This window comes from Dipodomys merriami, unplaced genomic scaffold, assembly GCF_024711535.1.
Source record: "Dipodomys merriami isolate MVZ:Mamm:240054 unplaced genomic scaffold, mDipMer1.0.p SCAF_11, whole genome shotgun sequence".
Taxonomy (NCBI): domain Eukaryota; kingdom Metazoa; phylum Chordata; class Mammalia; order Rodentia; family Heteromyidae; genus Dipodomys; species Dipodomys merriami.
This window is the reverse complement of record NW_027202382.1, coordinates 28,630,178-28,646,473: the sequence shown is the minus strand read 5'-3', so window position 1 is coordinate 28,646,473 and position 16,296 is coordinate 28,630,178. Positions and strand designations below refer to the sequence as shown.

The window sequence follows — 16,296 nt, the reverse complement described above, 5'->3', positions numbered from 1 at the left end:
ACCAGAGATCTAACCCAGGGCTTTACATATTTAAGCAAGTACTCTACCACTGACCTACACCCTTAATCTCTAGATAACTATTTATGTAATCTTAAAGTAGAGAAACAACTTCCTAAAGAAAATAACAAAAACAGAAATGATGGTAACTAAAGACATTGATAAAAATTAGGAAAATCCAGGGGCTGGGAAGGTGGCTCAGTGGTAGAGCACTTGCCTTGGCATGCCTGAGGCCCTGGGCTCGATTCTTCAGCACCACATAAGCAAAAAGAAAAAAGCCGGAAATGGCACTGTGGCTCAAGTCTAGCCTGAGCTGAAGAGCTGAGGGACATCGCCCAGGCCCAGAGTTCAGGCCCCATGACCGGAACCCCCCCCCCAAAAAAAATTAGGAAAATCCATATTTCCCAAATATTGTCAATAAACTTAATGGCTAATGTATTTGTAATACACAATATACTCTAAATTATTATTTCTAATACAGTCATACATCACAAGCCAACATTTCATTGATAACTATACATCATAGTATCAATTATGTTCAGTAAAATGCTTGAAAATAAATGATTCTTATTAGTTTATATATTTACTATATCATGCTACTTTTCGATCACTTAATTTGGAGTGTTCCTACTTTTTTTTTTTTTTGGGTCCGGTCATGGGGCCTGAACTCTGGGCCTGGACACTGTCCCTCAGCTCTTCAGCTCAAGGCTAGTGCTCTACCACTTGAGCCACAGCGCCACTTCCAGCTTTTTTCTTTTTGCTTATGTGGTGCTGAGGAATCGAACCCAGGGCCTCAGGCATGCAAGGCAAGCACTCTACCACTGAGCCACCTTCCCAGCCCTATTCCTACTTATTGAAAAGAATAGTTAACTACAATATTCCTGGGAAGGCCCTCCTTCTGTTTTGCAACAGAGGGTGTTACAAAAACAGCTGCTTTGGCAATTACATGTGTAAGACAGCCTACCAAGACCTTGTAATGGGAAAAGAGGTAAAGGTGGGGAAGTGGTCATACTGATGAATCCGTGAAGGCCTAGGGTATCTGTCTTGTGTTTTAACTATAATATTTCAAAAGATAAAAAATAAATTAATAGGGGCTGGGAAGGTGGCTCAGTGGTAGAGCGCTTGCCTTGCATGCATGAGGCCCAGGGTTCGATTCCTCAGCACCACATAAGCAGGGGGAAAAAAAGCCGGAAGTGGCACTGTGGCTCAAGTGGTAGAGTGCTAGCCTTGAGCTGAAGAGCTGAGGCACAGCACCCGGGCCCAGAGTTCAGGCCCCACGACCGAACCCCCCCCCAAAATTAATTAATTAATACAATTTAAACAGAAAAAGCTTATAGAGAATAAGAAAATATGTAAGAAAATATCTTTATATAACTGTATAATATACTTTTAACTGTTATAATTGTCAGAAAGTTTAAAAAGTTTATAACCAGCTACGGTTGATTTTTTTTATTGCAAAAGGATTTTAAAAAATCAGTGTAGCCCCAGTGTATAGAGGTTATAGTCTACAGGAGAATACAACAATGTCTGAAGTCTTCACAGTCACTTACTGTCCATCCCAAAGTAACTTCTAGTCCTGGGAGTTCAATTCATGGTAAGTGTCCTAGATGGATATATTATCTTTCATCTATTAGACTGTAGTTTTAGCTAAGCTTAGATACACAAACATGTACTGTATATATAATTATCTATAGTATTCATGTTACACAGATTTGTAGCCTAGGAACTACAAACTGTGTCTTACAGTTTATGTTAGTACATTCTGATATTTGCACAATGACAAAATTGCCTTAATAACACTTTCTTTTCTTTGGGGGGGGGGGGCTGATGGTTTTGGAGCTTGTACTCTGGGCCTGGGCACTATCACTGCTCAAGGCTAACTTTCTATCACTTGAGCCACAGCTCCACGTCTGACTTTTTGATGGTTAATTGAAGGTAAGAGTCTCAAAAGCCTTTCCTGCTCAGGCTGGCTTTGAACCATGATCTTCAGATCTCAGCCACCTGAGTAACTAGGATTATAAGGCATGAGCCACCAGTACCCTGCTTAGCAACATATTTCTTGGAATGTATCCCCATAATTAATTGCATATAAAGGACACTTAAATTGATCAGAAAAAGATAAAACTGTATTTTCAAAAGAAAAAGTGCATTTATTAAAAGTCTAAAAAGCCACAGAAATGGAGAGACACTATGCTGAAAATGAACTATACAACTTGTTGGCAAGGCTGGGAGGGAAAAACTAAGAGAGCTAGGGAAGGGGTAACACTGTCCAAGAAGAAATGTACTCTTTACCTGACTTACATAACTGTGACTCCTCTGTGTATCTCCTCTATAACAATTTTTTAAAAACTTTAAAAAAATCTAAAAAGCAAAAATTGATCATTTGCTATCATAAAACTTCTGAGAAGTGCTAATTAATAAAATATTCTTATACAATTCTTAAGTCAGTATATTTAAGAAATATACACATATACATAAAATGTAACCCATGATGCAATAGGGATCTAATATCATTATGACAAATGCCCTAAATTTGTGTAAAAACCTGAAAGCTAATGGAATCTGAGCTATGGTTAGATAATCAATAACTCCTCTAATATTATGTATCCACTTATTTTTTTTTGTTAAAATTTGTATTGAGCAGTATGGCAGGCATGACATGAAAATTAATAACTTTATTTGCACCTTGATTAACATTTTATGAATATAAATTCAGTTCTGAACAGAAATAAGGATGGATTTTCTGTTAAGGGGACAGAATTTAAATAAAATTAGTACAACTCAACAAAATGGAATAATAGCTCTTTTTTTTGGGGGGGGGGTCTAGTCATGGGGCCTGAACTCTGGGCCTGGGCGCTGTACCTCAGCTCTTCAGCTCAAGGCTAGTGCTCTACCACTTGAGCCACAGCACCACTTCCAGCTTTTTTCTTTTTGCTTATGTGGTACTAAGGAATCAAACCCAGGGCCTCAGGCATGCAAGGCAAGCGCTTTACCAGCCACCTGAGCCACCTTCCCAGGCCTAATAGCTCTTTGTTTCTTGCTAACTCAGTAGCAAATCTATCAAGTTGTTTTAAAAATATTATTCTAAGATATGCAATATTTCTGCAATGACATGATAAAGACTCGTTTGTATAGTATCTATATTAAGAGCTGGGTATAGCTTTAAGCTAGTTCTTCCAGAACCTTTCTGTTTAGCTTGATCCCAAATATGCTTTACATATTAATTTTATAAGATCCATTTATACAGTCATTTACTTACACTGTCATATGGTAGACATTATGCTTTTTAAAAATCTTTGTTTAAATGAAGATTAGCTACTATAATATATAATCACAAATAAACTTTAGAATACAGAACCTTAGCATGGACTCTAGTAACCAAAAAACAAATTATGGAAGTGGCACTGTGGCTCAAAGTGCTACGTAGAGCGCTAACCTTGAGCAGAAGAGCTCTGGGACAGCACCCAGGCTCTGAGTGCACCCAACCAAAAAAAAAAAAAATGGTCAGCCACAAAGATAAACACATATTGTATATATACAGACACACACATATATATAAAATCTTTCATTAAAAAATGAGGAGGCAACAATGCTTGATAAGATATGTACTCATTACCTTCTCATGTAATTGTAACCCTTCTGTACAGTATTTTCACAATAAAAAATTGAAAAAAAATGACAGTCAATTTTGTCTCATTGACATTCCCAGTTAAAATAGTGTTTCTCTAAAGTTACTGATATATTGGCAATATGATATCCTTCCACAAAACCATGAATCATATTCTATAGAGAGGACCACTGCTTAGAAAACTCATTACCACTACTCTTCTTTCTGCTCTGATGGGTTCACCTCCAAGCCAAGCCAAACCAACTCTTGTGAGAGAGTAAAGTCAAATCACAGTTAATGAATGTATACATTATGTACTATCTTTGGCCATGTCTGCTTTTTACAGCTATTACAAGAAATACACTATCCATAAGGGAAGAAAATAGTATAAAATAATGTAAAAAGGATAAAATTTCTGGTGCTCAATATTTTTGCATCACACTTTGCAGAGTTAAGTTAGTGTGAGAAAAAAATCAACATCACTTACTAAATTGCTTGAGTGTACTACACCAATTTGTAAAATACATTTATGAATTATATTCTTAAAGATAAACTATGCAGAAAATTCTTGTAGACTATGTCTCCTACTTATGAAAATAAAAATGAAAAAGTAAAAGGAATGGGATATATAAATAAACCATGTATTTAAGAAAAAGGTATCACTTATATCTATGTATATGTATATATACATAAACATATATATATATATAATTAAATTTACTGTGCAAAGACATTCACTAGCATAATGTAACATGTGCCTAGGAGTATGAAGAGTAAGCCAAAGACTACATTATTATTGAATTATTAAAGTAAAAGTTACTTAAAGAAAGAAAAAGACAACCTACAAAAGGGGAAAAAGTATTTGCAAGTCATACATCTGGTTAAGGACTTAATAGATCCAGAATACTTTAAGAACTTTTAAAACTCACCTATAAAAAGACAAGGATTAAGGATTTATACAGACATTTCTCAAAAAATATACAAATGACCAATAAGCATGAAAAAAGCTCAATATGATTAATCATTAAGATAATGCAAGTCAAAACTGTAAAACAAACTACCACCTTACACACACAATAGTATAGATAATTTTCTAAAAACACAGAAAAATGACTTGATGGCAACACGAAAACAATGGGATTTTTGTGCCTGGTAAAACTGTTTGGAAGCTCTCAAAAAGTTAAACATTGAGTTACTATCATAGGGCCCAGCAAGTCCACTCATAGTTAGTTACCCAAACAAAACAAATATAGATATATCCATACCAGAACTTTATATTCATAGGACTGTTATAAAAGACAAAAGAAGGAACAATCCAATACCTGTAAACTGATGAAAAGAAAAATAGGGTATATTCATACAACAAAATCTTACTTGGAAATAAAAAGTAATAAATACTAACTTGAAAATATTATGATAAATGTAGAAGACAGTCTGACATAATTATATTGTATATGACTCATTTATATGAAATATACAGAATAAGTAGATCCATAAAGACAGAAAGTAGATTGATCAGTAGTTGCCAGGGACTAGGGAGAGCAGGAAAAATAAACTACTAATAAGTATAGGGCTTCTTTTAGGAGAGATAAAAACGTGAGATTTGATATGGCAAACATACTTAATTGTGCATGGTATATGAATTATCACAATAAAGTTGTTAGTTTAAAAAGAAAAAAAATTAACTGACAAGCATAATTTTCTTCTTCTTCTTCTTTGTACCAGTACTAGGGCTTGAACTCAGGGCCTTGCACTATGCCTTAGCTTTTTTTGCTTAAGGCTAATGCTCGACCAATTGAGCCACAGCTCCATTTCTGGCCTTTTGGTGGTTAATTAGTGAACAAATCTCATACACTTTTCTGCCTTGGCTGGTTTTGAACCTAAAGTCTCAGATCTCAGCCTCCTGAGTAGCTAGGATTTTAGGTATAAGCCCCTGGTACCTGTCAACATTATTATTAAATAGCATCTAAATGACATTAGTATATATTTTATCAATAACATGAATGTGCTAGGAAAAACATAAATGGGCAATTCCCTTTGGGGAATCTTAAAATTGACACCAAAATTGGAAAAGCATGTTTATAAAAGCAACTTAACTCTAAGAAGTTTCAGGCTAAAGACACTGACTCAGGCTTCTAAGAGGCTTTTCCTCAAAATACATGTATTTTTTGAGAAGGACCAAAATGTGCAAAAGAGATCTGCTTTCTATATTTTCTTCACATCTGTTCATCCTTGTGCATGGTTCTACTTCTGGCCTATTGAATTTGAAGTGCAAATCCAAAAGCATGGGAACCTAAATCTCCTCTATGAAACAATACTCCAAATTAAATAGACATTGAACATTTGAAAGAAAGACATTAGAACATTAGGATTAAAGGTACCAGGGCCTTGAATAATTATTTCACTCTCCTCTCATCTACTCCAGTTAGGCTGACATATTCCAGAAATGTAAGTTACTCTATTCTTTTAAATTATAGGAGAAAAAAAATCAAAGCACTTCTTATAGACATATCTGTTGCTTTAAACGATTCTTTTTAGCTACCACACTAAATAATTGGTGTTAATTAGCTCTACTGTCATTAATATACCTTCCCCAACACCATTTGACATCAAACAGCAGTTAAAACCTTAACATTGATAGGAGAACATTATTTTTTTCCCAAAAATAAGTTCACTATGAAGAAATCCAGCTTCAGGAGCTATCAGTGTTAAAGCTAGTCTTGTACTATCATACTCACAAACTTAGAGCTGCGCCTATCTCTAAGGTACATCAACTTATCAAGGATAAATGGCCTTAATTCATTCAGATTGTTTCTTTCATAGTAGCTCCTGATGTGATATATTTCATTATTTTTGTCTTTATGAAAATAAAGAGGGGCTGCACCTTAGCAAACCAAAATAATAGTTTTAGAAATGCTGATGGCGCAAAATTCTGTGAGGTACATGGATGAGAGACTCTGCCGCCTTGTGTCATACCTGGTATGCACTGTGCTGTGGCCTCAGTGGTAATAGTTGGAGCGACTGGGGGCTGCTGCTGACTGGAGCTCACTTCCGGCTCTGTGTTAACGGAAGGAGAAAGGGCTACCTCACAGGAGGAGACCTGGCTGGGCAGATGAGGCAGGAACTCCTCAGAAGCAACTTGCTCATCCTGTCCAGGCAGCTGCAGGGCAGACAAAGGGATACTGATCTGTTTGTTAGGATGAGATGTGCTCACAGGCATCTGCATGGCCACCTGCTGGTTGGTGCCATGGGTACCAGGGTGTCCTCTGTTTGGTGATGCCAGAGATACCCTGGCAGTCTTTGGGATGAGTGGTCTGGAGATCACAGAGGGGGATGCTGACATAACATGTGGGTCTAGTTCTGAGCTGATGGCTGATGTTACATGGGAAATCAGCTTAGCAGACCCTACACAGGAAGGACCAGCATGAGTCTGAGGCTTGGGTTTTGCCATTTGGGTCAATGAAAGGGCTGGCCCATCTACCCCTCCAGTCAGCTCTGCATTTGCTACAATGTAGTAATCTTCTGGAATCTCTTGTTTGATTTTCTTGATGATGACATCATTACTGCATTCATCAACCATCTGTGTCTGGGAACTTGAATGAAGGGAAGACGGAACTATGGGCCTTTTGCGAGAAATGCTTTGAGGTCTTTGGGTTTGGGGTTCAAAGTCACTATCCTCATCTGTAACGGAAGACTCACAAACCATATCAAACAGGGTGTTTTCATCTTCATACTCTTCCACAGCTTCATCCACCTCTGAGGGCTCACTGCAATAGGAGAAGTCACAAGAGTCTCTGGTCCGGTTACAATCTAGCTTTGTTTTCACAGCTCTCCCAGGGTACCTTTCAACAGGGCTAGTCTGTGTCTCAGAAGGTACCCCGATTATACTAGGGCTATCAGAGTTAAAACTTCGGTTGTCTTGGAAACAGACCCTCTCTTGGGATCCAGCTCTGCAAGTAGCTGTCAGTGGCCAGTGGTAAGCATGACCAGCACTGCAGCCCCACATTGCGGTCAGGTTCCCATGGGAACCTTCAGAAAGCAAATGTTTCAGGTTTGGAATGAGGCTGCAAATGGTCCCATGGCTGTGGGCCCAGCTGACCAATTTGGACAGATTTTCAGATGAGGTATGAAGACAATCCTCCATGTTACAGGATCAGCAGTGTCTTTCCTAAAGGGAAATAATCAAAATAAGAATCCATTATTACCTAAGACATTCCCATATCACAATTAATTTCTTCCATCCATGATCATTTGGATTAAAAAAGAAAAATGCACTTCAAAATTGTACCTAGTTAATATCCCTGGATTGGACAGGAGCCGAAAAAGAATATAAGTGTTCAGCCAAGTACTGGTGGCTCACACCTGCTGTGTTTTAAGAAGCTCAAAACACATAAAACAGTCTTTCTCTCTTCTCTACATTTTCACTTTACCCAAAGTTGAACAACAAGGAATATAAATTAAATCTCTAAATTGTTAAACCATGAAAATAATGTAAGATCATACCATTTTAGACTTAAGGGATAGTGACTTATCCAGGCCACAGAACCCAGCTTCCAACTCAAACATCGTCAGAATGTTCTCCATATACTGTGCTGCTTTATATCTTCTGGTTGCTCATGTATTACAGGTTGAACAACTCTAGTCCAAAATTTGAAATCTCTGTAATCTAAAACTTTGAGTACAGACACAATGTTCACAAAGTGAGCAACCAGAATGCATGAAGCAACACAGTAAATGGAGAAAATTCTGACTGGTTGTACCAGTTGGGAACTGGGCTCTGTGGCCTAAACAAGTCACTATCGCTAAGTCTAAAATGTTATGATCTTACATTATCTTCATATTCTAACAATTTAGGGATTTATTTCATTTATATTCCTTGTTGTTCAACTCTGGCTAAAGTAGAAATGTAGATAAGAGAGAAAGACTGGTTTATGTGTTTAGAATTTCTTAAAATATACCAGGTGTGAGCCACTATAGCCTGGCTAAATACCTCAACAGTCTTAATAACTAATTTTTCATGTTCTCTCTGTGTGTATATGTGTGTGTGTGCATGCCAATATTGGGGCTTGAACTCAAGGCCTCTACCACTTGAGCCACAGCTCCACTTCTGGCTTACTTGGTGGTTAACTGGACCTAAGAGTCTTATGGACTTTCCTGCCCAGGCTGGCTTCAAACTGATATCCTCAGATCTCAGCTTGGTGAGTAACTGAGCCATTAGTACCTGACTTTCATGTTCTCAACTTTTACAGTTAACATTGTGTGTAGGAGTTTCAGTTTTTTTGAGGTAAAGTCTTACTATGTAGCCCAGGCCAAACTTGAAGTTCACAATCCTCTTGCCACAGCCTACCAAATGCTAGGATTACAGGCATTTACAACCATGCCCAGCTTTTGAGTATATATTTTTATTATATATATATATATATATATATATATGAGATCAGAAAAGGATGAAAATTATAATGGCATTCCATTTTTTTCAAATTGTTCAAACAGCAATACTAATTCATCCACACTTACAAGTGATCTTCTCATCAATGGGATGACTGACATGATTTACTGTTCACAATCCACTCAAAGAGGTAAAAGAAAACATAAATATGTATGAATATTTTTAACTGCCTTTAATTCATATGTTTTTATTCTCCTGATAAAATGCCCAAGAATTAAGGCAGTAACAATGTTTTTAAAATAACAAATCTGTATTGGATGCTGAAAATACATCTCAACTTGGTAAGTAAACTAAAGGCATGCTGATCCCAGATTCCAGAAAACAAGGTAAAAATACATGTGACTTTCCATACTCCACTAGAACTGTTCTAGCCAACATCATCAACAATTTCCATGTCAAGAAATTCAATAAGGAATGGGAATGTGGCTTAGTGGTAGAATGTTTGTGTAGCATGCATGAAGCCCTGGGTTTGATTCCTCAGTATCACATAAACAGAAAAAGCCAGAAGTGGCACTGTGGCTCAAGTGGTAGAGGGCTAACCTTGAGCAAAAGAAACTCAGGGATAGTGCCGTGGCACTGAGTTCAGGCCATAGGACTGGCAGGGGGTAAAAAAGAAAGAAAAGAAAAGAAATTCAATCCATAGACCCCAATCCTCTTCTCTTGGCTGCTCAGCAGTTCTCAAATGTTCCCTGCCCCATGGTACTCCCTTCCCTTGGGTCCCATGGTATTCCCTTTATCATCTGTGAGCTCCATTTGCTGAGGCTCAGCACTTCTTTTTCATCTTTAAAACTAGAGTTTATTAATGTTTTTTTCTTCTCACATTATAGTCTCATAAGATGATGATCTCCTCCACTCCTGTGAATCAGGTTATCAGATACATACCCTGACAATTAATAACCATGGTAACATCTTATTATATTGCCATGCCTCAGCTGCTGAAGCACAAATCCTAGGAGTCATCGTGAGTCCCAACAGCCCCTTTCAACTCTGTGCAGAACTTGCTGTAGGGCTGGTTCAATTTTTTTTTTTTTTGGTCGGTTGTGGGGCTTGAATTCTGGGTCTGAGTGCTGTCCCTCAGCTCTTCAGCTTAAGGCTAGCGCTCTACCACTTGAGCCACAGTGATACTTCCGGTTTTCTGGTGGTTAACTGAAGAAGTTTCACAGACTTTCCTGCCAGGGCTGGCTTTGAACCATGATCCTCAGATCTCAGCCTCCTGAATAGCTAAGATTACAGACATGAACCATCAGCTAGGGCTGGGTCAATTATAAGAACTCATTTCAACTATTTTTTAAAATTAAGTTTTACAAAGTTTCTAAGTTTTAGTACTGAGATCACTCTAAAGCTTACAGAAAAAGATGAAACATTCAGATGGTGATGAATTTTCTTTCATCATAAGCCTCAAGTTAACATATTATTTTGCAGTACTGGGGTTTGAACTCAGGGCCTTGCACCTGCTAAGCATGTGATCTAGCATGTGAGCCATGCATCAGTCTTTTCTTGCTTCGTTATTTTTTCAGATGAAAACAGACATTTTTTGTTCAGGGCTGGCCTCAGACAACAATTCTAACTGGTGGTCTCTTCCATTTCTGAGATGACTGGCATGTGTACCACTTCCTGACTTCTTGTTTGAAACAGAGTCTCTAACATTGTGCCTGGGCTAACCATAGTTTTCCAATCTCTGCCTCCAGAGTAGCTGAAATTAAAGCAAGAATCATATGAACCACCGTGCTCAACCCTAAATTAACATTTCAAATGTGTTAAGTTCATATTACATAACATTTTTGGTACAAAATGTTATACAAGTTAAATTCCTTCATTTTCACTCAGTCTTAGGAAGTAAGGACAGGTCTGTTTCATTATTGTGAAATATTTTCTCTTGGGAATGAGATTTCAAGCTACTGTGTGATTCATTTTAACAGCCACTCTATTCTGATTCTCATTTTTAGGAATGGAGATGGCAAGTATTGAAAATGATACAATTTTTTTCAGTGGAAATGGTGAGTCAGTGATAATGCTGGGAATGTGCGTAACCTACTTTTATTCATAAAATGAAATATTTTAGAAACACTAAAATAGGCTTAGAGGCATTAAGAGAACTTGAATTTCAGGACACTGGTAATAGGGCTAATAGATTTTATTTCTGATTTATTTTATACTCTTGTTTATAACTTTATTTTATAATTAATGCCTTACCAATGAAATTTGTGTAGCTAAATATGCTTCTATTTCGGGGAAGGCAAATCTCTCCTTATCTTGATGGCTTTCAATTCCTAATTTTTATGCCAAAGCATCCAGTATGTCAGATCATTGTGTGTGAGGAGTGTATGTGTGTGTGTTGGGGGGAGGGGGGGTAACAGGCTTGAATTCAGAGTCTTGCACTTACAAGGCAAGTGTTCTACAACTTGAAACATCCTACTACCCTTTTGGGGGGTTACTCCAAGATAGGCTCTCAATTTCTTCTGGGCCAGCCTGGGCTGCAATCCTCCTGTTTGTGCTCTTCCTCCATTTTCATTTTGGTTATGGGGCTTGAACTCAGGGACTAGGCACTCTCTCTGAGTTCTTTTTGTTCAAGGCTAGTGCTCTACCAAATTGAGCCACCAGGCCACTTCTGGATTTCGGGTGGTTAATTGGAGATAAGAGTCTCACTGACTTTCCTGCCCCAGCTGGCTTTGAATTGTGATCCTCAGATCTCAGCCTCCTGAGTAGCTATGATTACAGTTATGAGCCTCTGGTACTCTCTTGTGCTTTCCCCTTTTGATGGATATAATAGTACACTCCACTACAACCAGCCCTGGTGCTTTTCCTGTAGATGAAATAGTAGGCATGTGCTACAGCACCTAGCTATTGGTTGAGACAGAGTCTCGACCCAATGCTGGGTCTAGCCTCAAACCAAGATCCCCCAATCTTCGCCTTTGTAGGATTATAACCTTAAGCCACTATACCTGGTCACTCATTATGCCATATAATATTTATTTTTTTTTTTTTTTTGTCGGTCATGGGGCTTGAACTCTGGGCCTGGGCGCTGTCCCTCAGCTCTTCAGCTCAAGGCGAGCGCTCTACCACTTGAGCTACAGCGCCACTTCCGGTTTTCTGGTGGTTTATTGGAGATAGGAGTCTCACGGTCTCTCCTGCCCGGGCTGGCTTTGAACCGCGATCCTCAGATCTCAGCCTCCTGAGTAGCTAGGATTACAGGCGTGAGCTACCAGCGCCCGGCTAATATTTATTCTTAATAAAATTGTTAACCATGCTCAAATTTTACGTTTCTTATTGCAAAGGATATTAAATTCATAGTATCAAGTATTTAGTCAGCAACACACATAACATCTTTTCTTTCTCATGTTATAAGTTACATTTACAAGTGTCTCTATGTTGATGAATCTTACATTACAGTTGCTATTTCTGAACCACATCAGTGGTTCATCCTGTCTTTTATGTTCAGAATTAAGTTCTTCAATGGCTCCAGCACTTCTCCTTTCTAATGGTAGTTTCACTAGCTGATGATTTTATCCATCTGTAAATCTAGTAAGCAGATGTATATAATCTACCTTTAAAAATCCTGCAACAATAACTATGTCTAGGACAAGCAGAAAAGGTCAAAAGCTATGTACATATGACCATATAAGCTGATGCTAAGCGAAATAAACCCCAAGATAAGGACACAAGAGATTTTTCTTTCTTGCTGTTCTTTTTAATGTACTATGTGATTTTTTTTTGTTTCTTTATATGTTCTTCCCCCATGGTATAATCCCTGTTGTCACTGTATTTGATTCTGGTGTCCTGCATCTTGTATATACATTTTTCTAATTTGGGGAGGGGAAGGGAAACAACAAAATGCTGAAATAAGGATACAGGATGACCCACTGTAACAACAAGATACAGAAGACACTAGGTTGAAAACAAAATTTACAACTTTGGGGGGGGGAGAAGTTGGGGAGGTGGGAAGGGAAGGGATGGTAGGGGAAAAACAAAAGAGGGGGTAATAATGATGGATAGGAAATGGACTCATTACCTTGCTCATGTAACTGTACAGTATCTTGACAATAAAAATGTATATTAAAAAAATCCTGCAGCAAGCCAGACACTAGTGGTTCACCTGTAATCTTAGCTTAAAATGTTATACACCACCACCTCTTGAGTAATGTTCCCTGCCTCATCAGGTTTGGGGTTCCTCTCCCTGCATCCCATCAGAAGAAAGGATGTGCTACGCTGTCCAAACCCCATGCCTACTTTAAGAGCTGTAGCCAGTGCTTCACACTCCCAGTGGACCTGACTAAAGTGATGGAGAGTGAAAAGGAGAATTATCCTTGTTTTTAAACTGGTAAAAACAATTGTATTTATGTTCATGATTTCTTGCTAGTTAACTGTTACTACATATTTCAACATCACTGTTCAATGAGGATGTGGGAGAAAACACCAATTTTTTATTTTAAAAAATTCTCCAGTGAAAAGTGACTTATAGGGGACTGCCTGACACAGATGTGGTTCCCACAGGTCCACAGTATACTTCTCTATTTATATTAAACACATTAGGCCTGTGAACACCAAAGATGGATTACTTTCAATACAATGTAAGCTGACTCAGCATTAGAAACAAGAGAACTGAAAATGTGAAAAACCAAAGATCCTTAATCCTCTGCCAGTTTGAACTTTGAGACTTTACAGTATGATGACTTTAAGGGAGAGGGTTCTTCGATACCCAAATGCTCATTAATGATGACCTAAGACCGTGAAGCGAAAGCTGTCATATGAAAAATGACTCCCAATAATCTCACCAATTATTGCTGAAATTTACCCCTACATACTAGTATACTTTTTTTGGAACCTATTTATGTCACTCTGGATGCTACAAACATCAGAGTACATAAAAGCAGGATAATATAAAATAAATTTACAAATTTGGCCAGATGCAAGCTTTGGACAAACTGCTGAAAAATATTAGAAAACTGCTTTAATCACATGCATAGACAGTTTAACAAAGGAATGACTAGCACAGTTAGGCCAGATAGCAATTAGACCAGAAAGCAATTGTGGAGAATTCTTAGGATGATATAAAAGGTACTTCAAAAGAGAATTGATTCTCTGTGAACTGAGGGGCTCTTGGGAGAACTGAACAAGCCAAAGGATATTTCTGCAAAAGTACCTCTCTGTTCTTGACCTGGCTGAGTGAAATATAACTGATGAAGCAATCATATGATTTTGTTAGAACCAAAGTGAACATCTGAATCACTTCTCGTTCATTCTAAGGATTAGCTCGATTTTGATTATTCAAACACTGTTAAATATAATTTTTTAAACTTTTCAGAAATCCCAATGTTTTGTTAAATATAAAGTGAAAAAAACACTTCTCATTGTTTTCTATTCATTTTCCCAGTTAAGCCTGAGCAATCAACATTAAAAAGAATGAAATTCTCATACATGTTATAACATGTACCAGAAACTTAAAGACATTATGCTAAAATGTACCAGCTACAAAAGGAAAAATACCGTACAATTCCTCTTTCATGAGATACCTGGAATAATCAAACTCAAAGAGACAGAAAGTGAAATAGTATATGTCTAGGGATGGAGGGGCCAGGAATAGTACAGTCTATTTTCAGTTTGGGGAACAATGAAAAGTTCTGAAGTTCTGTAGATGTGAAGGTGGTTACACAACAATGTGAATGTACTCAGTGCTACTAAAATACTTGCTATTAAATAGTAACTTTTGAGTTGTATACATTTTATCACACTAAGACACCATTTTCCTAACTTGAGAAAGCCTGTATAGTCAAGCATTAATTTAATAGCCTAAGTTTAATAGCATGAGTTTAATAGCAGGCTAGAGTTGTTCAAACTTTGCATGTTCTTCAAAGAAAAACTGGCTTTTCACAGGCTCCAGCAAGACCACCTTTGAGCTCATTTAGTATCTTCAGTAATAAGTGCTTTCCTGAACTTGTTGCTTTTGGCTCTAATGTATCAGTTTGACCTCTGGGTGTTGGAGATTGAGAAGTGAAAATGGTCATACAGGTAACAAATAAAAATGCTAGATATCAAACTTCCTGAGGTGGCCTTCACATGTTCTGTCGCACATAGTCTCTGGGAGAATTAAGCATGGCATTCCACAGGACAACACACTTGCCTTACACCTTACTTGACCTATCTGCCTTTTGCCTGAAAACAGAATGGGAAGTTCAGGCCAACCTATCTGCCCTGAACTTTACTCGGAGAGAAATGAGGGATTGGAAGGAGAGTTGTTAGTCACACAATGTCTTTAGTGAGTTTAGTTATCAAACAATAGAAAGGAATGTTCATCTTGAATGAAATCTTTTCCTCAGCATTTCAGAAAAAAAGAACACTATATATAAATCTGGCCATCTAAATATTTGAGATCTGCTTGTATTAGTTTGCTAGGGCTGCCATAACAAAATACCACAAGTAGGTGCCTTAAACAAAGGGAAGTTATTTTCTCACCGCATCATTCAGCAGGACTGAGTTCTTCTAAGTTTCTAGATGAACTAAGGTCTTCTATGATCTTCTCACAGCCTGCAGTCTGTGTGTACACGTCTGCCCAAATTTCTTCTTATAATAGTACACACAGATACACTGGGTTAGGACCTAACAGAAAAGTCTCATTTTAACTTAACTACCTCTTTAAGGATCTTATCTCCAAATACAGTTATATTCTGAGGTACCGAGGGTTAGGACTTTTAACATGTGAGTATGGGAGTGAGGGGCACATAATTCTCATTATAAAAATGCTGAAAAACATTTGTGAGGGGAATCTCAAAGCCATTAATTCATTTTGAATCTCTTAAGACTACCATGTAGAAAATACTATGCAAAGACACTGAAGATTCAATGTTACACTGAGAAGATATTTTGTCTTTACAGAGCTTACACTATAGCAGTTCAAAATCTAAACAGAACAAGAGAAATGCAGCCTGCCATAGACTATGATAGAGAAATGTACAATGCAAAAGCACTGTGGATGATGAAATTACACAAGGCAGGGAAAATGAAGAGTATTCCAGGCATGAAAATGCAGAGCACTGAGAAATATAAAAACTCAGCATAATAGGAGTACATGACAACCAACAATCACACATTCTCAATTCAAACTTCATTTCTTTCTAGGTCATCCAAACTACAGAAAATTTCCAGCCTCAAATCAAGTTATAGTTTTAGTTTCTAACTCAAAGACATTGTATTATTTGGTACTCTGAAGTGACTTCATTCAGGAAAGACTAATTTGGAGCTTTCTTGC

At 37.6% G+C, this 16,296-nt stretch overlaps 1 protein-coding gene across 2 annotated transcripts in view; it reads right to left on the bottom strand.

Moving 5' to 3' along the window:
• Kiaa1958 (KIAA1958 ortholog) overlaps nt 1-16,296 on the bottom strand; it is a 135,970-nt gene that overhangs the window by 63,088 nt on the left and 56,586 nt on the right. For both annotated transcript variants that reach the window (XM_070011773.1, XM_070011782.1), the window contains exon 2: nt 6,581-7,772. In XM_070011773.1, coding sequence (XP_069867874.1) covers nt 6,581-7,748 — 1,168 coding nt within the window. In that variant the 5' untranslated portion in view covers nt 7,749-7,772. The remainder of the gene's footprint in view (nt 1-6,580; nt 7,773-16,296) is intronic.